Source organism: Lissotriton helveticus, chromosome 9, assembly GCF_964261635.1.
Source record: "Lissotriton helveticus chromosome 9, aLisHel1.1, whole genome shotgun sequence".
NCBI classification, from domain to species: domain Eukaryota; kingdom Metazoa; phylum Chordata; class Amphibia; order Caudata; family Salamandridae; genus Lissotriton; species Lissotriton helveticus.
Window position 1 is genome coordinate 947,434,359 of NC_136070.1, and position 27,971 is coordinate 947,462,329.

At 44.6% G+C, this 27,971-nt stretch overlaps 1 protein-coding gene across 1 annotated transcript in view; it reads left to right on the plus strand.

The window, feature by feature from the left end:
• USP4 (ubiquitin specific peptidase 4) overlaps positions 1–27,971 on the plus strand; it is a 742,179-nt gene that overhangs the window by 147,961 nt on the left and 566,247 nt on the right. Inside the window, exon 5 of the mRNA XM_078661202.1 lies at positions 12,976–13,121. Within this exon, the coding sequence (XP_078517328.1) occupies positions 12,976–13,121 (146 nt within the window). The remainder of the gene's footprint in view (positions 1–12,975; positions 13,122–27,971) is intronic.

Consider the following 27,971-nt stretch of genomic DNA (forward strand, 5'->3'; position numbering starts at 1 on the left):
TATCCAATAAATAGGTCCATCCTTTTCAGCTTATACATACAAAATCATTCCAATATTTGACACAGAAATCTGCCTTTTTGGCAGCTGACTCAAATGTTAGAGCGAGTGAGATTGACGTTGTGTTCACAAGAACCTTACACTGTGTTCCGTAAGAACTCTGTGTCCCTAAGAACTTATCCAAGTTAAATCTCTACTTTTTTTCCGAATCAATCAGTTCTGGCTGAAAGAGTCCGTCACATTTTAGACTTGAAGAGCTTTACATTTCTTTTTAGCCATAGAAAAGATTCTAAGCAGACTTATTGTCTGTTAAACTATTGTCATTTAAGAACTGGTCTACCTTCGACAAAGCAGTCCATCTCAAGATGGAGGGTGTCTTGTATGTTACTTTGTCACCAGTTAGTCAATAAATCTATCCCAGAGGAAAAGCTGCTACCTCCGCTCTGAGAAATGTCCCCAGTTCAGAGAAAAACAACCAAACATGGAGGTTCATCCATATGTTTACAGGGCAATATTGTCTTGATTCAGACTTAAGGGAAGATGCCCAGCTAGGTCATGCTTCTTTGAGGAATCTTACTGACGTTTTATGGGCCCTTTTCTGGCATTTTATAATTGGATGAGCGTCCTTTATCAGTCTTCACCTGTGACTGTTGATGAGGATACCCAGATGGATAAAGAAGTTCCTTACCTGTATTCCTAGTTCTGTTTGAGTGATGAGGCTTCCAGTGGAATCCTCATCAAAGTCATAAACCACCACCTGTCTTCCGTAGACAAGTGAACATACAGTATATTTCTCTTATTGTCACCAGTGGGGCATAACTAGACACAGGTGGAAGGTCGAGGCCCTCAAAGGTATGTGAAAGATGTTTTTAGTCACCTTTTGCCGAATTGGTGACTATATGTTTAAGTGGCTTCTTTTAAAAATTAATTTGTGTACATTTTGGCCAATCAATTTTAGCTTATTTGAGTGCTGGGGCAGCTTTTTCTTTCAATTTAAAGCACTCTTTCCTTCTGAAAAGCTTTGAGCATATGTATAGGCTTATGTAAGTGCCCTGGTATCCCGTTGGCAGGACAGTTCAGTGCTTGTGATTTTAATTAGGAATTCCCTTGAGGAGAACTAGGATTACAGATAGGTAACTTTTCCTTTCCTTATATTGATGTACGTCTGTTTGGGTATTCACATAATTGAAGTTTGTTCTTGCATAAAATGTGAATCTTGCTGAAGTGCTGCTTTCACTGCTTCTGTGAAAGGTTTAACTTGAGACATTGATCACTGCTTAGTTTTATCTCATGATTCCACCATTGGACCCCTGTCTGCTTTATCTCCTTCGCAGTGGTTTTCACTTGTTTGACGTCTTGTTGAGCCTGTGTTCTTTTTTTCCTCTTCTGCTTTTCAACTCGTTCCACAGAGGTGGCTGCTGTGGTACATGTGCGAGAGTTCCTATATGTATATCCCTGCATGTGTCTGTATAGTCACTGAACAAAAAAAAACAAGATTAAATAATGGGTGAATGTCGGTGACAACATTAACATTTTTAACAACCCAAAAAAATAAATGCAGAAATTCACCAGTTATAGTTAGCAGAGCTAACTATAACTTGCGCCCTGCATGCACTGTTGATGACCTCGCATTCAAAGTTATTAGAAAGGTGATACTTTTTCTGCTTCCCCCACCCCCCCATCCCTTCAGTGCTGTGCGAATTCTCCCGCTGTGCAGGAGAATTAATAAGTGGGTGCGATTCGGACGGCCCGGCTATCCTCAGCACAAGCCCACGGTTGGACGGCCAGAAGCCGTCCTGGGCACCGAAAAGGCTAAGGGATCTGTACGATTTTTAAATTCGCCAAAAATGTGTGCGTGTTTGTGTGTGTATGTATATGTATATGTATATATATATATATATATATATATATATATATATATATATATATATATATATATATATATATATATATATATATATATATATATATATATAGTGTATGTGTATACTAATTCAACACTAATCCTCTGTGGGTCCCGGAGTAGCGTGCTACCCGCCGAAAAAGCGCTTCGACGCCTCGTCAGGGGTAGTAAGCGCTATATAAATGCAATTACAATACAATTACAATTACAATATATATATATATATATATATATATATATATGTGTATATATGTGTGTGTGTGTGTGTGTGTGTATATATATATATATATATGTATATATGTGTGTGTGTGTATATATATATGTATATATGTGTGTGTGTATATATATATATGTATATATGTGTGTGTGTATATATATATATGTATATATGTGTGTGTGTATATATATATATGTATATATATTTTTTCTGGGCTTTTAGGATATGAAAAAAGTGTTGCACCTTTTATAAACACTAATATCAAATTCCATTTGCCTTCGTCTTCATATTCATCACCTCTTCCCAGCTTAGCCACTAAGTTAATTTCATAACATTTAAATGAGGTTGGATTTCCATCATGTTCCCTTTGATAATGCTGTGCCATAGGATACCTCTTACCCTTATTACTGATTGTTCTTATATGTTCTAATATCCATGTGGGGCCAAAATGTAATATTAGTCTGTGGCTAGATAGCCCTTGGCGCATAAACAGGACAAAGAGCTTTGGGTACTTCTTATTGAGACTGCATAAATAAAATACATCAATACCCAAAGATCTAAATGTGAAGATAATTTGTTTCCATCTCTATTTGTTTGAAACTGCGTACTCAAAACGATTGAGTAATGATACTAAAACACACAAGTGAGGAATAGCGATAAGATCTGTGTCTAGTTGACGACTTGGGCTGAGGAATAGATGACGAAGCTTCAGTTAAATGTATTTGAATTGATTAATAAGGTCTGTAATTAAAGGATGTAGTAATGTTCACATAAGTGAGAGACAGAAAAAAGTAACCAGGACTGCGCGGATCAAAGGGATTGGATTGAGGAAGACCCAGTCTAACTTAACAAAGTATGTTTGATTGTTTACTTTAAAGGAAGATGAAATGCTCACATGCACTAACATCCATTTTTTTAAAGTTGCTGAGAAAAAAGTAGCTTTTAAAGTTTAACAAACCAGTTTCCTGCGTACATGTTTTTTCCTCTTCTCTGTTTTTCCTCTTCTCTGTTTTTCCTCTACATAAAATACTCAGAATGGGGTTCATTTCCTGGTGTTTTCTTGTACTGCATTTATGTGCACCTTAGGAGGAAGCCATGTCAAAATGTTCTCATATGTTGCAATAATCAAGGAAGTTGCCAGAACCACAACTTTCAATTTATTTTGAAATGGCTTATTGTTTAGTTTGCTACAATAGTGCAATGTAATGTTCTTCTTTTTCAGGTAAAAAGGTTTTCATATTAATTATTTAGGTTTTTCCTAAATTAGCTCAATAGGCCTCTGCTATATCTAAAAATGCAAATGGTAATTTATTCTAAATTTCTACCTGCTTTATTACGTAATCAAGCGTTGTTCTCTTCTTAGTTCTCGAAACAACTGTCGGCGCAAAGTACTAGCATAAAACGACTCCATTTTTTATGTAAGGGAGTGTCTGTATATCAAGTCGGATAACAGTCTGACATGGGGACTGCTCGGTTGCAAGGCAATGGAAAGTCTGTAAGCATAAATCAAATAAGCAGACAGGCATGGAGTCTGCCTTCGTTCAAGTGAGTAAAAGTCTCATCGCAACAAGGGCACATTTTATTCTTTTAGAGAAGTTCATAACTATCCACTCGACATGATGCGAAGTGGTATCATAGGGCTGTGCTAACAAAGATTCAGGTCATAAGCCAATCAACATCCCAGAAGTTGTGACACAGAAAATAATAGATATTTTCTAACACAAATTCCTCATTTTATGACAGGATCGTGATAGTTTTGTTCGAGAAATAAGTTTCCTGCTCCACCTTGTGGAGCAGTGCATCTCCTTTTGTGGTTCCACAATCCAAGAAGTGTTAACAGCGGTCTTTATATGGCTCTGCCTAGAGTCAGTTCCTGTTTTAATATTCATTACCAAAGGGATTTCTGAGGTCTTCGGTGTTTTGCGGACACAATGTTTTAAAGTCTGTACTTTGGATTAATCTCTGTCGATGTGACAAGATGTCATCCCTGTCAGATCCCATAACATCTGTATGTCGTGTCCGGTGCCGGACCATGATGCTTCAGCTGTGACCTTTGTACTTCTTGGCATCAGGGATGGGGAATCCACATCATTTGTGTTTGGGCCCATAAGAAGTCCCCAAAATCAAGAAGTCCCTTGACTGATTGCACTCCTTCAAAAGGGCCTTTGTGCAAAAGAAAAAGCAACCTCATCAAATGGACAAGCCCTGTTTTTCCAGGAAATGGTCCCACTCACTGGACTGTTGTAGACCGTTTGTGGCACTATTCCTCAATGCCCTCCTATCGCAGTTTTAAAAAAAACTTATCCCAGGATATGTTGGCTATCCTCAGGACTCTTCTCTTTCTGTTCCCTTCTGGGTTCCAAAGATGAGCCAGACCATGTGGGCTTGATGGTTTCAGACACATTGGCACCCAGTGTCATGCCTCCACAGACTCTGACATTGGAAGTGCTTCCAAAGAAGCCTCCTCCACCCCAAGGTGCTGGCAACAGTTGTTTAAAACACTGCGTCTGACCTTTTTCCCCAACTCTGAATCTGGAGGTTTGCATATGTGGAAGAAAGATGTGGCTTAAATTTAAGAGTGCTGGGCATTTCCTTCTGGATCTTAGGCACACTGAGGATCAGGATTTGGAGGCTGATCACCTCCTCCCTTCTCATGTTGCAGATACTGGGCTCAACTTCCAAAAGATCTTTAAAGTGCCAGTACCCTATATAAATTTCTAGATGGTTTTAGTCCCTATCCTTTGGGTCCTACTTCAGGAGATGTTTGCTCATTTATGACAAATTAGGGGTGGTGGAGGTTATGAGGGTGGGAGGACGGGGGTGATGTCACTTGAGTTTTCCCGACTGGCTGGTGAGCTGAAGTCCAACATTGTTACATAAATTCTACAGCCGTGTTTACTGGCACTATAACCTCTTCTACTGTTTAATGAAGCCCTAAAATAACCAGTGATAGTTGGCTGAGAGAGAGAGATTTTCGGTCCTGGAAGTTTACTAGCAGATTGCGCATTGCCCTAGAGTTGCGTGGTTTAATACCAAAATCTTAGACCCGTTTTCTCCCAAGAGTTAGTTGGTTTAAGCCTCTACAGTAAAACCAAACCCCAGTGTTTTCCTTTTGGCTCAACGGACTTGAAGCCCAAAGGTCTTGACTCCATGGGGTGAAAGCTTTTTTTGGTCTCTGGTAGACTACCTTTGTGTACTGCCAGCGCCTTGTGTCCACACAGAAGGTATGCATTGTCCTGAGAGAAAAAGCAATGCTTTGATTAAGCTCCCGGGTCACATGAAAAGTATGTTCTTCAAACTGGTAAGGTACAGCTTAGATAATGTGACCTATATGTGCTGATATGATGGACCACTCTCTGTTTACAGTCCCTTCCCTATGCAGACATGCTAGAATGTGCTAATTTGGCTTTTCAATGGGCATCCAGCCTACCCAAATGGATATGCTTCCTGATGGCCAGACATTGTTCGAAGAGAAAACAGATTTCTCCTTGCAGTGCTAAAGAAAGGTCCTACATTGTGCTCGCTGGACTCTCCTTCCTGACCAGGCAGTTGGCAGCCCTCCAAGCTGGTCCAGAACCTGCAACTGAGTCCCTGAACCTCATTGGAGCCTGTCTCAATTTGGGGATCCTCCCTGCTCACACGTTATCTGTTCTTCACAGTGGGATCTCTGCACTGCCAATTGACTGTTCTGCCCTTTGGCATGCAACTGTTTCGCAGGTCTTCAGTGATGATTTATTTTGTGGCTGCTCACCTCAGACTGTCAAGAGTCCATGAATCTTCCAGCTCAATCTAGCTCAGAGTTTGTCATTCATTGGTGCAGTACTGTACTTGAGCTTTGTAAAGGTTTTTGAGCCACCTCAGATTATTTTAAATGTTCAGAATAACATTCTGATCTTTTGGCCTCTAACTCCGCTCATGGTTCTACAGACTCTTTGCCTTTCGGCCTTGTGCATCCTGGTAGCGCCACACATCAAATGGTGGATGAGGTCAGTTCAATAGCTGCGCAGTTAAGCGTCAACATCAGCCGAGGTTTTAAAACACTGCAATCCAGAAGCATACTTTTATCCTTTCCTACCTGTACTACAGGAACTCCCTGTATATGGGTTCTTCCAAATTGGTCATTAAGAAAATCCAGTGGTTCAAAATACTGCCCAAAGGACCATCTAAAGCTACCTAAACTTACCTTTGTGAAAACTGCCTTAGCCGCCTTGCACAGGCTACTAATGGAGTAGAGGATAAAATGTAAGTCACTTTGTGTGGTCCACAGGGGTATTAACCATCGGAGACCCCCTAAATCCACTCAAGATAACGTTAGGGATGGGCCATTTTTTCTTTTCATTTCACGTAAAGCAGGTACACATCCTGCTGCAAATTTGCCTTTATAGAAGGATTTGCATCTTCCTACCATTCCTGATCAAAAAAACGAACTACAGACTAAATTAATCTGCAGTTCTCACTTCTTGATTGTTACACTTCTCAGTCTGGAAATTATAATTTCCTGGCCCCCTATATGGAGGGCTGGGCTAGTGTAATTACAGAAGACCGTGCAGCACTTTTGAAAGGGGTATTCTCCTTTGAGTATGTACACATATGGAAACCACCTCTTCTGTAGTTGTTAAAAATATATTTTTTGTACTATTTGCTGCAGTCTTACAAGTGTAAATTAAAGCTTAATAAGTAAATGCTTTTCAAGTGTTAGGTGAATACCTGTGTATATGATTTAATATATCATAACATAAATTAAAGAAATGCAATTGGTGAAGCAGTTTGACATGAGTAGCAATTTCTTAGAGTCTCAAAGAGGAGGCTGGGGATGTAGAGGTTGCATTATCTGAGAGGTCGAAGAATCTTTACACTAGGCAGATTGTAGTTGGTTGTGATTACAGGTATAGATGTTGGTTTAGGGGCCTGGTCCTTACTTGGCAGACTCTTGACTCGTCTTCTTTCCTATTTATTTGATAAATAATAAAGTTAAAGGATTAAAATAAACCGGAAACTTTAGAATGTAGAACCTTAGCGATGAGTGTACACATGGAATGTATGAGGTGCTTCAGGGAAGAACACCTTAAATCTTCTAAAGGTGACACTTTAAGTCATTCGGCTTGACCATCTAATTTGCAGGTTGTACTCTTTAAGTGTTGTAATTTATGATTAACCATGCAGTCCAACACTGTCCACCATGCTATAAGGAAGTCCCAAAATTGGATACACAATTAGTGATTTTATTTTAGTACCATTATAGAAAACTATTGAAAAAAGGCAAAGATGGTATCTTATTATTGGTATAAAGACCAACACAACTACAGAGACAAAAAAACATTGTTAGCTGGTAACAGAATTGTGGTATTTTTTCACTAATATTCACTTACGGTCATGAGGTACACTTTAAAAATTACAACGAACACTTGCTCAAAACGTTTGCTTCTGGATTGCAGTGTTTTAAAACCTTTGCTGATATGTTATCACAACTTGTAGAGCGCGTCAGCTGCCCCAGCAAAAGGGGATCCTGGTGCGAACAGCAGAGCAACTGACACGTTTGGATGGAGCAGAAAGAAGGTCTATGGTGCTGGAAAGAGGTGTTTTAATGGCCTTCCTGAGTTCCAGATAGTTAAGGCCGCGGATGTGAGCAGATAGGGAGTTCAAGAGGAGAGCCGTCCTACTGCGAAAAGAACGGCCTCTAGCACGGACTCTCCGTGTCTGGGGAACCACCACCAGGTGTTGCCCTAAGGAGCGGAGATGTCATGAGGGGACATATGGCGACAGCAGATTGGCCAGGATACTGGGGTGGTAAATTTCAGGGCCTTGAAAGTGATGCAGAGAACCTTGAATTCAATTCGCCTGCCCACAGGCAAACAGTGCAGTTGACGGATAGCGTCTGCCACCGGGCAGGCCCTGCGTAAACCGAGTAGGGTTCTTGCCGCCTCGTTTTGTGCCCTTTGTAGCCTCATAATTTGAGCCTTATTGGACCCTAGGTACAGAGAGCAGGCATAGTCCAATCTTGACATTCTTAATGCCTGGATGATGACCTGACGAGTTGGCGCATCAAAGAAACCCAATAGGGGTCTAAGCCCCCCGCAGTAGCCCGAAGCAGGTCCCTGCCACCCTTTTGGTTTGAACTTGGAAGCTAAGGGACGAGTCCAGCCATACACCCACATTTTTCACAGCCTACTTAGGAGGGGGGGGGTGGGCACTACCAAGGCTTGCAGGCCACCAGCGTTCGCCCCACTGACCATGGTCCTTCTCCACCAGCAATACCTCCAACTTGCTGGCATTCAGCTGGAGACAGTTGGTGGTCATCCACTTGGCGACTGCCACCAGATCGCCCTGAAACTTAAGGGCGTCCCGCTCAGCGTCGTTCGAGAGCGCCACCACCAACTGTGTGTGGTCAGCGTAGGAGACCATGGTCAGTCCTCTGCTCTTAGATACTAAAGCCAAGGGTTGGACGTAGAGATTAAATAACAGGGGGCTGAGGGAGGAACCCTGTGGCACCCCTTGTTTGGGGTGTGCGCCCGAGGCATAAGGGGGGGACTGTTACCACAAATGACCTCTTACCGAGGAACGAGGTAACCCACTCCAAGGCCGGACCAGCAATTCCGGCCTCCTCCAGGCGTCGCAAAAGAATGGCATGGGAAACTGTGTGAAATGCAGCACTGAGATCCAATAGTATTAGTGCTGACCTTCGCCCAGCATCCAGTGCTGCCCAAAGATGTTCTGTCACAGCCAGAAGAGGAGACTCCGTGCTGTGAACTGCCCGAAAGCCATTCTGGGAGGGGTCCAGCCTGTTATTCGTGGTCAGGAAGTCCGACGGGAGGGAGTTGACATAAGCCTCTGCGATCTTTGTCACCCAAGGGAGCAGGGAAATAGGGCGGTAGTTTTCTGGTTTAGCCTGGTCCAGAGAGGGTTTTTTGAGCAGGGGTATCACCATGGCCTGTTTCCATGCCCTAGGCATGGTAGCCGTGGTGAGGGAGCTGTTTATCACTTGACCCAAAGAAGATATGATCGCAGGGAGCACCTTCCTAAATTGGTCTGGTTTGAGAGGGTCTGCAGGGGATCCTGACTTAATTTTACTGTACAATGCTTGCAGCTGATTTGCAGGGATTGTCAGAAAGACATCTAGGGTATTGGCCTTTTGACAGCACAATGTCTCCTGCGAGGTGATAGGTGCAGTTGGAAAAGACCTATAAATGTTGTCCACCTTCCTAACAAAGAAGGTGGCAAGGTGCTCACACTGCTCATTGGACTTAATAGTAGGCCCTGCAGCGACCTGCTGCAGGGTCTGCAGGCTAAAGAGTATCGAGAATACGCTCTTTGCTGGATTGTCACTCTCACGGATTTGATTGGCATAGAATGCTGCTCCTGCCAGTTGAATGGCCTTGTGGTACCTATTAATCGCCACCCTATAGATGTCCTTCGAGGTGGGATTGAAGTCCCTTCTCCATATACGCTCCAGTCTCTTACAGACCTTGTGCATATTGGCCAGCTCGCCTTTATACCATGGTCTAGATTTAGATTTGCGGTTCATAGACCATTTCTCAGGAATTAGGCTGTCTAATGGCTGGCTAATTCAGTTGGAAAACACCCTGTATGCCTCATTAGGATCGTCCGGCAAACTCAGGCTAGTAATCGAGAGACCGGCATAAAATTGGTCCCAGTTCAATTTATGCCATGGGCTTTTGAGGGAGGTCGTCCAATCCTCACTCCATGGAGGAGTTATACCCAGGAGAGTCATAGGGACCAAGTAGTGGTCTGACCATCCTATGGGGATGGGTGCGTGCACTGGGAGGGTATATTCGTGAAGACTGGGTCCAGCAGATGGACGGCAATGTGCCTCGGACCTGAAACCTGTTGCACTAGCTGGCACGCCACAACGGCAGCTACAAAATTAGCCACATCAGTGTGTTCATGATTATCCAGATGAAGGTTCAGATCCCCAGTGACGGTGAAGTTAGCGGCGTTAACCGCCAGAGTGCTGACCGTCTCCGCCAGAGCTGCCTTAAAGTCTTTGGACGGCCCAGGGGGCTTGTATACGAGGAGCCCTGACATCCTATCATTTGGGCTCAATGTAACCTTAAAGTGTGCGGATTCGCATCCGGCTACGACCTTTTTTTCCTAAAGTGCAGGAGTAGCAGGATTTGAAAATGACCACGATGCCCCGCCTCTAGTCTCCCTGTTAAGAGTGAGAATGCTATATCCTACTGGGGGCACCAGGCATGGCTCGACAATCATGACATCAGAGAGCCACGTCTCTGTAAGGAAGAGGACGTCTGGAGAGGCGTCTTCTAATAGATTATGGACATCTGCGTAGTGTTTTGCTAAGGAGTGGCAATTGAGATTAAAAATACTAATATGCTTCATGGACAGGAGGGGGTGACTGCGTGGTGACGGCGTAGCATCGAAGCCACACCGCGAGCAACAAAAAGGGCCCTCAATAGCGTCGCCACAGGACCGTCTCCAGCTGTTCACCAGATTCCTAATTGCTAAAAGATCGTTCTGGGCATAGGATAGCCCACCTCTGGTGAAAGGGACAGCATGTCTGGCATCTGGCATGGACGGGGGCAGACGGGCTTGCCTTTGGCGCGCGCGCGCCACCAGCGTTTCCGCACAACCGGACCCTTTTCAGTGGGGCTACCGCCTAGATTTTTGCAGAACTAGACCGTCTCCTCACCCAAAATGGCAGAGGAGCACGGCACACAGGAAGTGAGTATCTGCCACTCACAACTCCTTCCACGCAAACAGCCCGCTAATGGCTGTGGTGAACCGGGGAGGGACTGGCGGAAACTGGCACAGACTTCGGGTACCGGTAAGTGTGCAAAGAATAGAGGTGCAAATACGTAATTTTTAAGACAGAGAAAAATGTCAGGGTCAATTCACGCACACTAAAGCAGATTATTTAAAAATACTCGTGGGCGCACACACAGCTAAAATGAACACAGCCTCCAACAACCGAACTGTCCTCTAGCATGTCAGTTGTACGAAGTCCAATTTGGGTTTTGCCCTGCACATGGCACTGAGACTGCCCTGGTGGCAGTCTTGGATGACCTGAGAATGTGGGCTGAGAGTGGTCAGATAGCCATTTTAGTGCTGCTTGACACGTCGGCCGCATTCGATACAGTTAATCATCGGATTTGATTAAGAGATTGGAGGAGATAGGTGTTGTGGCCAGGGCTTGGGACTGGCTGCAGTCCTATCTTTCTAATAGGCAGCAGGCAGTGACCTTATCGCCATTTACCTCTCAGAATAGAGATGTTAAACATGGGGTCCCACAAGGCTCGGCTATAAGCCCAATTCTGTTTAATCTTTATCTTCGCCTACTTATTGTTCTGATAAAATCCTTTGGCATTGATGTAATAAATTATGCGGACGACACTCAGCTAGTCTTCTCCGTTGAGGGCAACAGAGCAGTGCGTCTGGAAAAATTCCATAGCTGTACGCATAAAACAGCGGAATGGCTGAGAGAGAACTCGTTACAATTTAACTGGGACAAGACTGACGTTCTCTGCTGTACTGCAGGTAAAATCCTGCAACCTCTCCCAGTAGACTTTTGGCCAGGCTCTGCTAACAATGCTCCACTGCCCGCTAAGACAGTGCGCAATTTAGGAGTGATGGTAAACAGTAATTTACAACTGGATTCTCAAGTAAATAAAACTGTGAACACTTGTCTATCTCTGCTTCGAGCTCTTCGGAAGATACTCCTGTTTTTACCTGTTTCAGCTAGACCTCAAGTGGTGTGGAGTATTGTTCTAAGCAGAATGGACTATTGCAATGCACTTCTTCTGGGTGCCCCAGCCTCTCTGATAAAAATTACAAAGAGTACAGATTATGGCGGCTTCGCTGGCGTTAAATCGGCCACGCAGAGCCGCTGCATCACTTGCCCTAAAGGATTTACATTGGCTGCCCATCATGCAGAGTCCAATCTAAGGCACTTTGCATTGTGTTTAGGGCAGTACATAAAATAGAGCCAAAGTTGCTGCAGAGGAAATTCGTATGGTATTCTCCTGTTAGATGCCTGCGTTCTTCCTCAGCTAATCTGGTTTGTGTTCCTTTTGTCAATAAAGCTTGAATGGGTGGCAGATCTTTTAGCTCTACAGCATCAAGACTTTGGAACGCTCTGCCTCCGGAGCTTAGACAACTGAACACCTTGTCACGTTTCAGGAAGGAGCTGAAAACCAGATTGTTTCCCAGAGATTAGATCCATGCTTAATTCTGGTTAGATACACACAGTGGCTGATTGGTAATCTAAGCGCCAGGATACCCTTGGGGTGGCAGCTGCGCTATACAAATTTGCCTTACATTACATTATCAGGAATGCTTAATTGCACACTTCCGCACATTTTTTCGGCCGGGACAAAAGATCTCCACCAAAAGTAGTACCCTCGGGTACTCCGTCAGTCATTGCAGCGCCGGTCTGACGTAGGAGCAAAGAGCCGATGATGAAGCCCGACACCTAGCCGCTGAGTGATGAAGTATGTCACTTAGCCTGCTGGATGTGTGAGGTTCTTTAGTCCCACCAAGGGAACCCCTTAGTTCCCTGCTGGTTCACTTTCCTCTTGGTCACACACTATCACAACAAACTCTGGGGAACTCTGTACTTCTAATTGTAGATTACTGTCGGGACATGTACAGTGGACCCCATTAAGTATCGTCCTATCAAGGTTCCCCCTTTTGTATTGATGCTTAATTGCTTAGCTGAGCACTATGAATAATTCTAGAGACAATGGTTTAGGACGATATAATGGGGTGGTGCATTGATGAAAGGCTCATCGACATAATACCTATAATTGCTGAAAAGGAACTACTGTTGTCATTGATGGGTTTGTAACTTGATACTAATGAGATGCTTTACATTTTTTCAAAATAGAAACTATTGAAAAAGCGATGCGAAATCTTTTTAATATTCCCAAGGAGAAGGAAACCAGACTATGGAACAAATACATGAGCAACACCTTTGAACAGCTGAGTAAACCAGACAGCACTGTGCAAGACGCTGGTCTTTATCAGGGACAGGTAAGTTATATCCGATACTGCAGAAATGACGCACTACCATTAACATTGAAAATTCACAATATCTATTCCAGGCTTTTCACTGTGTTGGAAATACTTTTTAGGGCTTATATACAGACTGCTCTAGTTGCCTGTTGTCAAACGTATTCTGGCCAATACAAATGTTTTCAGCATTGTGGCATTGTGTATGCCCTCTGCTCACAATGATTGACTTTGGCTATCTCTGTTCCTTGGTTCTGAGCCAGTGGCTTTCCTCCCTATTCCTGTTTATCCTGTCCAAGGAGCATTTTGTTCTCTCCGTTTTTTGATGGGATGAGTTGTATCCTTCCACTTCTGACTTTAAACTTTGCATTATTGTGCAGGGGGAACTATTTTGTGATTGATTCATCTTCCCAAAGATTCATCACCATATGTATACTGCATTCCAGGCTTTAATATAGTCCTTATACCTTTTCCCAAGAACTGACTCCAGTGGGTCCACCTGCATCTGAGGGTGCATTCACTGGAGTATGTTGTGCACTAGCTGTCACACTGGAGTCTGGTTTCTGTTTTTTCTGCGCCTCATCAATGCAGTCTGGAGCACTGTTGGTGTTTCCTCTGCTCTTCGATAGCTACCAGTTCAAATGTCTCCCCAGAAGGTCATGTCTTCAAAACTTATGTAAGATGCTGATAGAAAATGTGCCTTTTAGATCCCCATGACATTTGAATGTGTTATTTTTGTTTGGAACGTAATGCTTCGTCTTGATGCCTGTTCTTCCATCACCCTGAGGGTCATTTTGGGAGCAAGAGGCCAAGTAATTTATGACTAAGGCTTGCAAAGAGATGCCGAGTTCTCCTAAAGTTATGTAATTGTCCAGGAAATGTTCTCTCAAAAGGTCTTCTCCAAACAAACTGGGGAATCTGCCCTGCTACTGAGTCTCAACATCGTTTCATGGCTCTTCCTCATCATCTGGCAAGAACTCTGCTCTAAACACAAGACTGGAGTTTTCGGGTCCATCAGCCAACCCCACAAAAGTTGAGGTTGTCCAGCTTGGTATGCTGGATCTAATCTGGATAGCTCTGTCACCCTTTGGGCCACTTATTAAGGACAGCATGTTCCTGCAAGCTTGGAGACTGGTACAGCTTTGACCCCGATGCCTCCTGATGTTGTCTCTCAGCAGACTCAGGCGTCTGAGACTAAGTTTGACCCAATTATTCTTTCACACTAACCAACAAAGCCAACCTTGGCGCTGGTCAAGTAGTTAAAAGGTGAAGATATTATCTGATACCACCTGCTTCTAGGCCAATATGTCCAACCTTATTTGCGTTTCCAAAGCTTATGATTATCAGCTTGGTGAGTGATGGACTGGATGCATCAAAATCACTCTTGAAGTGTTGCCTTTGACTCTGGGCACCATTGCTGTTTCTTAGCGTGCTCAGATTTATTCTGCTTCCTTCTCGTAAGATGTCTAGGCTGGGTTCACTGACAATCCATTTGATGATAAACTGCAATTCGGATGGAACGCTGACTTTCTCCCTGGAACACTGAAGAACAATAGGGCTATGGCTTGTGCCGAGGCCTATCGTCAACCGTATGGTAGTTCTGCTAACAACATTGAAAATTCTGTAGCTAATCTAGAGTTGTACAGTCTTGACAGAAGCATCCATATAAACTAGTCCAAACCTCCTTGCAATTATTTCACTCCTTTAAGAGCAGGAGTGGATCTAAGGGACAGCAGAAGCAGATCCAATTTCTATAGCTGACTGCAAGATCTGCTCCTTCCAACCCTATCTGACTCCAACTTCTCAGGACCCCATCTTTTGGTAAGGTATTTCTCCTATTGTTACCAGTTGGGAGGCATGCCTGACTGATTGCAGAGTTATCCTCCTGATCTGCTGGGGCTACATCATTTCCTTTATTATTCTCTTCTCCAGACCATCCTCCATGGAACGGTGTCCGGCACATGCCCTGATTCCAAGGCAAAGTCCCTGTCTTACTAAAAAAGGAGGCCTTGGAAGAGCAACAGAGGATGTCCTTCTAAAAGAGAACAGTGTGGAATACAATTCCCTTAACTTCTTGCTTCGTCGAGAGAATTAAGATCCCATCCTAGTCCTCAGCCTTTTGAATATCTTAATTAGGCGTGAAACATTTAAGATCTGGTCCCTTAACGTAGTCTTTTTGAGCTTGAATACGGCAGATTGCTTGCCATACTTTGACATTCAGTATACCTACTTTCTTATTCCAGGTCTCCACTGCTACATGTGCTACTCAGTTCACTGTAGGATCCCAGCACTATTAGTATGTGGTTATCCTGTTCAGACTGACAAAAGCATGTACCTCTTTACAAAAGTGCTTGAAGTTATTGCACCATCACAGTGGGCCTGATTCACAGAACTAACTTAGGACAAAATCCAAAACTTACTATCATTTTGGTATTCACAGAAGGCACTTACTCATTTTGGTATTCACAGAAGGCACTTACTCATTTCGGTATTCACAGAAGTTAGGAGTCCTAACTTTAGGACTCCTAAATGCCTTCTGTGAATACCGAAAGTCTTAAAATTAGGATTTTTCACAATTTAGTAGTAGTAAAGTTAGGACTCCTAACTTTAGTACTCCTAAATGCCTTCTGTGAATACCGAAAGTCTTAAAATTAGGATTTTTCTCAACTTTTCTACTACTAAACTGAGAAAAATCCAAAGTTTTAGACTTTCGGTATTCACAGAAGGCATTTAGGAGTCCTAAAGTTAGGAGTCCTAACTTTACTACTACTAAATTGAGAAAAATCCTAATTTTAAGACTTTCGGTATTCACCGAAGGCATTTAGGAATCCTAAAGTTAGGACTCCTAACTTCTATGAATACCGAAATGAGTAAGTGTCTTCTGTGAATACGAAAATGGTAGTAAGTTTAGGATTTTGTCTTAAGTTAGTTCTGTGAATCAGGCCCTATGAATTTGGGAGTACTTGCACGACTGACATGTGAAAGCAGAATGCTTCATTCTACTTAGGAATATCTACAATAGACAATGACTGTCTTCCTCATCCTGGGCTTTACTGTCAACTTCCAACCTCCCTCCTATGTCAGACACAGAGGCTGACCAATGATGGGGGTGATGCTTGACACCACCCACTTGAAAGACTTTCCTCCTTCTCCTCCTCCACCTCGGAAGGACGCAGATGTTTGAGCACTTTTTTCGAAGTTTGAGACCGAAGCTCTGATCCCGAACCTTCAATGAAGCCCACTTAGCTTCATTACCTCTTGTATCCTGTTGGTGCAACAAGCCAGATGGGAGTTGAGGGCCCTATAGTAGTGCCTTAGATGGCAACGGCTTCACCATCAGAAAGCCACTCTGCTTAGGTGCAGTTCTTCCAGGCAGTGCAGCTTCAACCTAATGTGGTTATGGATGCTTCATAGCTGCAGTTGGGGGTGCTCCTTTGGGTGACATGTCAGTGTGGAGACTTTGGTCCATGTCAAAACAGTGCTTTCACATAAATGTGCTTCGGCTGCTAGCGGTCCATCTTGCAGTAAAAGCTTTTCTTCGTTCTGTCTTGAGGAGCAGCTTTCAAATCTGTTAGACAATGCCAATACCAACCATTATATCAATAGACTGCGCGGTGTGGGGTCATGGACCCTAAGTAGGCAGGCAGTTTACATGGGTAGTTTGATGCTGCGGCAGGATATGTTCTTGGTAGTGGTTCACCGGACATACTTCCACAGTGTGAGAGTAGTTGCCCTAACTCATCTCACTAGAAGATAATGAGTGGGAGCTGTCCCTAGAAGTGACCGCGGTGATGTTCTCCAGATTAGGATAATTTCAATGACCCAGAACAGGAAGGGTCTTAATTTTTTTCATAACCCAAGAATCTGAATGGATCCCTGGAGAATGATTGAGTTTAATGAGCTGGTCAATGGGCCTCTAATTCTGCTTCAGTTGAAAATTCTGCAGTAACCCCTTGAGGAAGGAGCACAGCTAGTCTTGATTGCCCATAATGGGTGTGCAGAATTTGTTGCCACTCAGTATTTGTCTGCCTCTTCCTCTCTTGTACTTTGTGTTGTTGCTTTTGGAGCTGGATGGTCAGGTCCTCCATCCCAATCTCCAGATTCTTTCGCTGTATGCATGGCATTTGTATGGTGGCATTTAAAATCCTTTTGCCCTCCTAAGGATGTCATATATGTTCTCTTGGCAGCCAGAAAGCCTGCTGCCAAATCACTCTACACACATCTCTGGAACAAGTTTGTGCAGTGGTGTTCGTCGGAAAGCATTGATCTTTTTTAAATCTCTTCTGTCTGACGTCTTGCAGTTTGTTTTGCCCTTTGTTCAATTTGGCCTATTTGTAAATGTATTTTAGTGCTGTCTGCCAGTGCTGCCTGCTTTTTTTGTAACTTCATGCCCAACCGTCCCTAATTATATTATAGCTAGTGGTGCGTTTTTAAAAAGTTTGCATTACTTGCTTCATCCTAATCAGTTTTTTTTTTAGTGGGTTTTGAATTTTGTATTCCCTTTTTCTGATAGATACATCTGCCGTGTGGATTCCTCACCTTGTGAATATCCCCTTGCGTCGGCAACATTCGGAAATTCTTTTTTGCTGCTTCGCGCCGACGTGGACTTGGACGTCATAGAGGCACGGCATCGCTCGCGACTCCGCTGACGTCACCGACGCCTACAATAGGCCCACGCCGGCGTGATGACATCAGTTCCCTTTTTTCCGCGTCGTCGACGCTAACGGTTTCGGGATACTCAGTAGCTTTTGGTAACTCTGTTACTGTTTTTCTTCGTTTCTCTGTTCTCTTGCATCTTTGTCTCTTTATTATGTCGACAAAGAAGACCGGATTTAAACCCTGCAGAGAATGCGGAAAGATGATGTCCGTTACGGACCCACACCAGGACTGTATTTGGTGTTTAAGCTCCGACCACGACGTGGATGGATGTTCGTCGTGTCAAAAAATGAATCCGAAGGCCCTGCGAGAAAGGGAGACCAAGCTTCTTGTGGCGAAACTGAAGGCTGATAAAGGAAGAAAGTCTTCGAAATCCCGCTCGAAGAAGTCGAGATCAAGATCTCGGGAGGCGTCGGCTTCGAAGTCCTCATCTGATCACGCTTCGAGGTCACATAAGAAGCATAAGAAATGGAGACAAATCTCGACGTCATTCGGGTGAGAAGTCAGACTCTAGGTCGAGATCACCCAAGAAGATTAAATCGAAAGTGATTCCTCCACAAGAGATTTCAGATCAAGAAGGCGAGGCCTCGCCTTCGGAGTCGCAAATTCATTCTCCGACTCCGGTTTCCGACCCGACCCCGGCACCGTCTCCAATTCAAGAAGAGGTCGGTGAGGTTCCTGTTGAAGAAGAGGAATCGACTCCTGTCGTTGAAACAGATTTGAATCTGCCTCGAGATCGACCTGAAGGTGATCATCCACCTTTTCCAACTCCAGGTTAGGATCCTTCAGCGTTTCTCAACGCTATGTATGATGTTTTCTCGAGGTCATGGTACCCCTCTGGAGCGCCTTCGGGTCCCATGGGTCCAATGGCATTTAATTTGGGTGTACCTCACTCTTATGCCCCGTCACCTTTCATGCCGTATATGCCGGCCCCGACTCCACTGTGGCAGTACCCAGCTCCACCGAGGTCGACGCCGTTATCGACGCCGGCTCGACCGAAGTCGACGACTCCGGCACCGGCGTCGCCTGCTCCAAGCACATCTCTGGACCATCCTTCTAAACCTACGGATTCGGTACCGACGTCGGCTCCGGCGCCGTCGGAGTCGACAGTGGATCCGGCTGCAATCCGTGTGAAGCAGAGATCTAGGAGAGAAGCTCAACGTCTCCTGGAAGAACGGAGGTATTATGAGTCTCATTCTGACTTGGAAGAAGGTGAGCTGGATGAAAATTATTTCGAGGAGCTAGCTGATGCTAGTGGTCTTGAATTTTCCCCAGAGTGGGTATTACCATTAGGTCCTGATGCACCCTCTAAGGATGTTCAACCATATCATGTGGTAATGAAAAAGGCAGCAGGACTTTTAGGTTTAACATTGCCTACTGTTGAATTTAAATCGAATCTGCGTACTGAGGTTCTCCATTCACCGAGTTCAGCTGTGGAACCATTACTCCCATTTAATGAGGCTTTGACTGAACCCATTATGGAAGTGTGGAAAAAGCCTCTTTCTGCTCCTGCTGTCTCAAAAGGTGTGGCTAGAAGATATAGAGTGGCTCCTGAGGACCCTGCCTTTTTGTCATCTCACCCTTCTCCTGAAAGTCTGGTGATTCAAGCTTGCATGTCTGTTGGTGCTTTTCCACAAGTGCCTGGTGACAAAGAAGCTAAAAAACAGGATCAAGTGGCCAAGAAAACTTTCTCCTCCGCGAGTATGGCATTAAAATCAACGAATGCCACTTGCCTTATGGGAAGATATGTAAACGCACTTATGGACTCTATGCGTTCATTGATCCCAAAAGTTCCATAAGACTGCAGAGGTGACTTTGAAGAAGTTTTATCGGATACTCAGGCGGCAGCTCGTCAAGTTATCCAGAGCGGTCTGGATACTGCTGATTCTGTTGCAAGGATCATGGGCACTGCTGTCGCCACAAGACGTTCAGCTTGGCTAAAATCTTCAGATTTTTCTGCTGATGTGCAGTCTGATTTATTAGATCTGCCTTTTGATGGTGAAGCACTCTTTGGCAAGAAGGCAGATACAGCCGTAGAAAGATTTAAGGATAGCAGGGCGACTGCTAGATCTCTTGGTATTCAAGTTAGAGGTTCAACAACCAGAAAATTCAGAGGTTTTGGATGCTCTTCTTTTCGTACCTATGGGCAAGGTCAGCAGCAGCAACAACAGCAGCAGCAAAATACCTTGTATAGATCATACAGGGGTAAGCAAAGGTCATGTCCTCGAGGGCGTCAAGCCTCTTCCTCCTCCACGTCCTCCAACCCCCCAGCCACAGAAAAGCAGCCCTTAATCCGCCATTCAGGATCATGTGGGTCCGGTGGGGGTTCGGCTTACCCACTTTCTACGAGATTGGGAATCGGTTACATCAGATCTTTGGGTTCTCAATCTCGTAGAGAATGGGTATGCCCTTCCCTTTCGGGAATTCCCTCCCAATTACCCTCCTTGCCAGACGCTGCTCGCACTGCCTTTGCCACACAGCGCTGCTGGGTCCCTGACGTTGTGGTCGCCCCCGCCGCCGTGCAGCGCCATCGCACGGCCGCGGAGCGGACCACAACTCCCAGCGAGCCCTGCAACATCCTCCGCCCACTTCCTGCACAAGCGCCAGGAGGCGCTACTAAACGCGGCAGCTCCCTCCGCGTCGCGGGCGGCGCCGGGCGGAGCCCGGGCAGAGGGCGGGCCGTCTAAGGCCGTCCAAGGACGACCAGGGACGGGACGGGCTACGTCCGTAACATCTTCCATTATGGGTAAGCGCAAATTGGTTACACCAGCGGCTGATGAAGCCAAAGCGAAGGTGCCAAAGTATACTACAAGTATACTCACATACTTAACTACAAAGGTGGGGGAATTATCATCGCAGATTGCTGAGTCCGAGCGTGAACTGGGCCTTGCTCCTACCCCATGGTTTGTTGATACTTCCAACTCCTCTGCTATAAACTGTATACCATTGGAGCCTCGGGTCATCATTGAGGCGTGTAGACCTACTTTGCCACTACCTGCCACAGTTCTTCCATGCCCGGCTTTACCTGAAACTGTGATACCTAACTTCCCTATGAACCCCGGGGATGTTGGATGCTCTGCGTTAAATATGAGTGGCTCTGTTCAGTCAACCCTTCTGACGGAGGAAGGCATTATGGCCTTATTGGAAAAACTGTTCACAGATAGACTTGAGACTGCTTTAATTCAGATTGCCTCGGACATTACTGAAACTTTGAAGGATTGTGTTAAAAACCTTATGGCAAAATGTGATCGTATCAATGATGTTCTTAATACCCGGGCACCTGCCTTTCCTATGCCTTCGGCTCCATGTTCTCCAGTTGTGCAGGTCTCTGCCCCTAAAGTTTGTGACCCACCCATAACTAGGCTAGTTAATATCCCTCTTTTACCTATTGTTAAACCTGTGCCACAAAAAGGGAAGGTAGATAATGGAATATATATCCCCACGACAGAGGCCGGCCACATTGTAAGTCGCTCCACAGGGCCTAGAGGCCAGTGGGGGGCTGTGGAAAAAAGGGTACCTCCAATAAATGTACCTCCGGATGCTACACCCTTTGTCGCAATTTTGGTTAATGTGCCTAAACTTGAAGACGGGGTGGTAGAACAACATGAGACCCTGCTTAGGCACGTCAAAAAATGGTGTAATGCCAATTGCACGGGAGAAAGTAACATCGCAGACAATATTGTAACAAGTAGACGGGTAAATTGGGTGGGTAGAAGCAAGAAAGAGGTATCTGGAGACTGTGTCATTGTAAATTTCAAATCCAAGAATGTCGCTAGTCGACTTTTCTGGGATGACTCCCCTCTGGATCATGTAAGTAAAGGGGTCCGGGCGATGCCTCTTGGCTTTTTTTATCCCAGAATTTACAGGCCAGTTGTTAATGAGAACAATAAGTTACAGTTTACTGACAATACTTTGGCAAAGGATAATCTTATTTCACCTATGCCTACTAATGTCTGGATGACTAAGTCAATCAAAGGTAATGGTGTAGTAAATGATGTAAGGAATACACCCTCTAATGATCTACCTTTGTCAAACATGTTTTCGGCATTAGCTGATAGAATAGACATTGAATGACTAGAACCTGCACCTGAACAGGAAAACCTGACTCGCCAACTCCCAGGCAATACTGATGTGACCCTTCTTGATGCCAGAGTTGAAACTGTTATAAACGACCCATTACAGTTGGGTGGAGGGCACATACGGTTATTATCATGGAACATTGCGGGCCTACGGGCAAAACAAGATGATATAATCTGGTTACAATCAGTGAAGAACCATGATATAGTTGCCTTCCAAGAAACTTGGACGAAAGATAAAGGCTTCTGGATAGAAGGATACATTTCTTTTTTTGTTGATGCCCAGAGCTCCACATCGGGTAGGGACAGAGGGGGTTTGCTATTCCTTGTTTCAGTTAAAATTGCAGATAATGTTAGAGAAATCCCTAGTTCTTCTCATTACTTTCAGCTGGTGGAAATTTGTTTGGCTGATAAGAATAAGATTGTATTAATAAACTGTTATAATTCTATGCAGGGGGGGCCCCCAAATTTTGTTTTAGATGGTTTATCGGACTTTTTAACTAAATATATGTCAAAACAAACCACTTTTGTTCAGTGTATAATGATGGGTGATTTTAATGTTCATTTGTGTGAGTCCCAATGCCAGATTATTGATGATAACGGTCCTGATTATACTTCACCGCCACACTTTGAACATAGCCCTAAGGGTGCGGCAATGGAAAACTTGTTCTCATCAAATGACCTATATGAACCAGGGTTCTCAGACATAATAAATCGAGTGGTCACGTACAACGCAAGGGGCAGTGAATCGATTATCGACTACTTTTTTATGTCTTCAGGGCTCCTTCGTTATGTATTGTTTTATAACGCAATTGTAAGTGGGTTTAGTGACCACAACCCTGTGTTATTGGTTTTGGATGCTCTTTCTGGTTTGCATAAAGGAGTATTAAGGGCTACCTCTATAAGGGACGTGAGGAGCAAAGATCAGGGTAGACGCCTTAAATGGTGTAAAGTCTGTCCAGAGGATTTTCATGGTCTTATTGTGCAAGAAATGGGAGTCGAAATTGGGAAATGCAGGAATAGAGAGATGAGGGGAGGGGAAGTCGTGAGTGCCTTTGAAGCTATTTGTGCTAGAGTAGAAAAAGAGTTTAGAGTTAAACCAGGGAGGGGTTCTGCACCAGTGTGTAGATGGTTTGACCACTCTTGCTCACAGGCACACTCAGCTTTGCTGAAGGGTCTTAAACAATCCCCTAGAGATAGGACTTTGGTGGCATATCTAAGAAGACAATATGCTTTGACAGTCAAACTTCGGAAAAAAGCCATCAAAGATGAAGCATGGGACTCTTTGATGGACCCCATGACCCTTAAACATAGCTCCAAATTTTGGGCTATAATTAATAATCCTTTGCTCTCCCACACTAACAATATGGATCTTGAAATTAACATCTCTGAAGCTGACTGGATTAACCATTTTTCTAATATATATGGCTCTAATGAAATTGCCGAGGCGTTTAAAATACCTTACTCCCCATCGTCTCCCACTAAATTAGATTTTACTAAATCAGAAGTAGAGCTGTCAATTTTAGGCTCAGCTGCGAATAAAGCCCCGGGCCCGGATGGGGTGCCTTTGGACCTATACAAACTTAACTCTGGGATGTGGGCTGAGATTTTAGCTAATGTTTTTAACTGTGTGTATGAGGGGGGTTTGCCAAAAACATGGTCATGTGCTATTATAGTGCCTATTTTTAAAAAGGGTCTAAGAAGCGACCCCAAGTGTTTTCGACCAATTTCGTTATTGGATTCCTCAATGAAGATTTTGGGCAAAGTCCTGCTTGCTAGAATTAACACCTGGTCCATAGATAATAATATTCTAGTAGATGCCCAATATGGGTTCCGTGCCGGGAGAGGGACTGAGGACCAATGCTTAAATCTTCATCTATTAATTTCGAAATATACAACTGTTAAAAAAGGGTCAATTTTTGTTGCTTTTATGGACCTGTCCACAGCTTTTGATTTGGTGAATAGAGCTCGGCTGTGGACCATGTTGTTAAAGTTGGGTCTTGATCCTCCCCTTGTATATTTTTTGGCAGAACTACATAAAGATTTAAAAGCTTCAATTAGAATGGACCAAGAAGGCAATCGTACCGCTTGGTTCAAATCCAGTAGGGGCGTGCGGCAGGGCTGCATTCTTGCTCCCATGCTGTTCACTTTGTATATAAATTCACTTGAGGAAACTCTTTTAAATGCTACCTTGGATACTCCGCGTGCAGGGGAAACTCGTATTCCGGTTCTCCTGTACGCGGACGACGCAGCTTTAATAGCTCGGACCCCCATAGGTTTGCAAAAACTTTTAAATGCTTTTAATGATTTTATGTTATCATTAGACTTAGTGATAAACAACTCCAAATCACACGTCATGGCTTTTGGGGCGGGTAAAAACAACTCCAAACAGTTTTACTGCAATGGTGACGTGCTCACTAATGTTAAAAATTTTCACCTACCTGGGTGTAATCTTTGACACCAAGGGGAGCTGGGCTCCGCAAATTGTAGCTAAAACTAAAGCGGTCAGAAGCTCGGCCACTGCTATTCTAAGTTTTGCCAGGAGACTGGGCGGGAAGCCAACAGGTGCCTTACTTAACCTATACAGGGCAAAATCAGTGGCAATAGCCAGGTACGGCTCGGGTTTGTGGGGCTATGTAAATAGTGAACCAGTTCAAAGGGAAGAAAATAAGTTCCTGCGTTCCACCTTAGGGCTTCCCCATTCTACAGCCACGTTCTCAGTTCACCAGGAAGTGGGGCTTGGGTATATATCTGACACCCTTTTTATGGCCCCTATCTTGTTATGGATAAGGCTTTGGACCAATGAAAACCTGGGTCTAAATCATAAAATACTGGCGGACTGTTTAAAACTAGATAATTATAAAAACATTATTTGGCTTTCATATATACAAAAGTGCTCTCTGGACCTGGGACGTCCTGATATTTTTCTGGCCCCTCAGGGTCTAAAGAAATCTGATCTAGATTGGGTGAAGGCCAACTTTATAAACTTGAAAAATGTGGAGAGGGAGGAACGCCAACTACTCAAGCCCACGGTCAGAGCCCACTACCTTACCATTACCCGCCTTACTATACAACCGTACCTTACTATCGTCACTATCCCCTTTCATAGGTGGCTTCTGGTTAAACTCCGGTTTAACCAGATTTACACAGTTTTGTGTGATAGTCAAGGTTGGTTTAAGGAGGAGGATGCCCCTGTCTGTAATTGTGATAGTTTTTCTACACAAAATAATATGCACTTCATGCTGTTTTGTAATTTTTTCACTGAGCCCAGACAGAAATACCTGGTTCCATTATTGAAGGATGAAGCTTTTTACCAGGCAAAACCTGCTCTCCTGTATCTCCAATTATTGGACTCTGCGTTGGCCATGTTTAGCGTGGCCAATTACCTTGTTGCTGCGGTTAGGATCAGGAGGAAAAGACTTAAAAATGTAAATATTAGTGTTTTGTGAAAAAGACTGAAATGGATGTTGTTTACATTTAAATGTCTATTTTATCGAGTATTACTCTTTTTATGATGTATTTTTATAATGTATATAAATTAATTATTATTGACGTTTCCTCATATCATGTCTTTTTATGTATATGCAAATACTATTGATTGATGATTTTTGTATTTGTTCATGAATTTGTATTGCCCTTTTTGTGATGTGATTGTAGAATGCTTTTATGATTTTTAACTAAATCGAATAAAGTGGTTTTGAATTGAATTGAATACCCTCCTTGCCAGGGATATTGCTCAGAGGAACATCTATCACTCCTACAGGAGGAAGTTCAAACTCTGTTAAGAAAAGGTGCGATAGAGGTGGTCCCAGAGCAGGAAAGGGGTCAGGGATGCTACTCCCGGTATTTCCTGATTCCCAAAAAGAATGGCAGGCTTCGTCCAATTCTGGATCTCAGGATCTTGAATTTTTATCTGAAACAAGAGAAATTCAAGATGCTCACCCTTGCTCAGGTTCTTCAGGCTCTGCTGGAAGAAGACTGGATGGTGTCACTCGACTTGCAGGATGCGTACTTTCACATCCCGATCCTGAAGTCACACAGGAAGTATCTCCGTTTTACGGTGGGATCGCAGCACTATCAGTTTGCTGTCCTTCCGTTTGGACTTACTACTGCGCCTCGAGTCTTCACCAAGGTGATGGCAGTGGTGGCGGCGCATCTCAGAAGGTCAGGGATTCCTGTATTCCCTTATTTGGACGACTGGCTGATCAAAGCAGAGTCGTCAGAGAGAGTGCTCCATCATCTGCGAGAGACAACCCAGTTGTTGTACAGGTTGGGTTTTTCGATAAATGTACCCAAGTCTCACCTGGTGCCCTCCCAGCGCAATCTGTTCATAGGTGCTGTACTGGACACAACTGTATGTCGTGCATTCCCTCCTCCTCAAAGGATTTGCGACATACAGGAAATGATTCCTTTGCTCTACAATGGAGCGGTCGTTCCAGTCTTGAAGGTCCTTCGCCTGCTCGGTCTGATGGCTTCTTGCATTCTGTTGGCCAACCATGCACGCTGGCACATGAGGGCACTCCGCAGGCAGTGGTATCAGCACAACGGGGATCTCAGGGAGTCCGTGAGGATCTCCAGAGAAGCTGCGGCGGATCTGTCTTGGTGGGGCGTGGAAGGCAACCTATCTCAAGGAAAGCCTTTCCAACTGCCTCCACCGGTTGCCACAGTGATAACGGATGCATCCACTCTCGGGTGGGGTGCTCATCTGGGGGATCTGGAGGTCAAGGGTCTTTGGTCTCCAGAGGAAAGGTTGCTTCACATCAACCTTCTAGAATTGCGGGCGATACGTTTGGCGCTCAAGGCCTTCCTCCCCTCCCTTCGCGGTCGTTCGGTCCAGGTCCTGACGGACAACGCGACCGCGATGTGGTACATCAACACACAGGGAGGAGTGGGGTCGCAGTGTCTCTGCAGAGAGGCTCTGCGTCTCTGGTCCTGGGTTCAGGACCTTCAGATTTGTCTGATGGCAAATCATCTGGCCGGAGTTCTGAACGTTTGTGCAGACAGTCTGTCGGCAGTTCTCTGCCGACCACGAGTGGAGGCTTCACCCGGAGGTGGTTCGTCACGTCTTTCGGACGTGGGGGACTCCTCGGGTGGACCTGTTCGCCACTCGCGAGAATGCTCACTGCCTGTCGTTCTGCAGTCTCCAGTATCCGATGCAAGGAGCCTTGGGGGACGCGTTCCAGTTGAGTTGGGGAAGTCAACTCCTTTACGCGTTTCCTCCCATACCTTTGATTCCTCGGGTTCTGAGGAAGATTCGCCAAGACCGGGCCCAAGTCATATTGGTCGCCCCGGATTGGCCAAGAAGGGTGCGGTATACAGATCTTCTCCACCTCTCCTCTCACCCGCCGCTCCGTCTCCCTCTCAGGGCAGACCTCCTCTCTCAGATGGAGGGGCAGGTTCTACACCCCCACCTCCAGACATTGCACCTTCATGCCTGGAGATTGAACGGGGCAACCTGAATTCCTTTTCCCTCCCGCCTGACGTTGTGGATGTCATCTTGTCAGCCAGGCGTGACTCCACTAAGTCTATCTATTCTTATAGATGGTCAAAATTTGTCACGTGGTGTGGGGAAAAATCTATTGACCCTTTGAGAGCCCATTTGTCTGATGTTCTTCAGTTTGCTCTTTCTCTGGCGCAGCAGGGGCTTGCTGTTGCCACAGTGAAGGGCTATCTTTCAGCGCTGTCGGCTTTTCTTTGTTTGCCTGACCAGCCATCTCTTTTTAAGTCTCCTGTAGTTTTAAGGTTTTTGAAGGGCCTCACAAATAAGTTCCCTCCTACTCCTTTTATTGTGCCTCAGTGGGACTTAAATCTTGTATTGACCTTTTTAATGGGTGCTCCCTTTGAGCCTCTTCACAAATGTCCTATGAGACTTCTGACTCTTAAAACAGTCTTCCTCGTTGCAATAACCTCGGCAAGGAGGGTAAGTGAGCTTCAAGCTCTTAGTTACAAGCCCCCTTTCTTGACCATTCATGCTGATCGAATGGTTCTTAGGACCAGGGCTGCTTTTCTGCCTAAGGTGGTGACTCCTTTCCACCTTGGTCAATCCATTACCCTTCCCACCTTTTATCCTCCCCCACACCCTTCTAAAGATGAGGAGAGGTTACATCGTCTGGACCCCAAAAGGGCGGTGTCCTTTTAC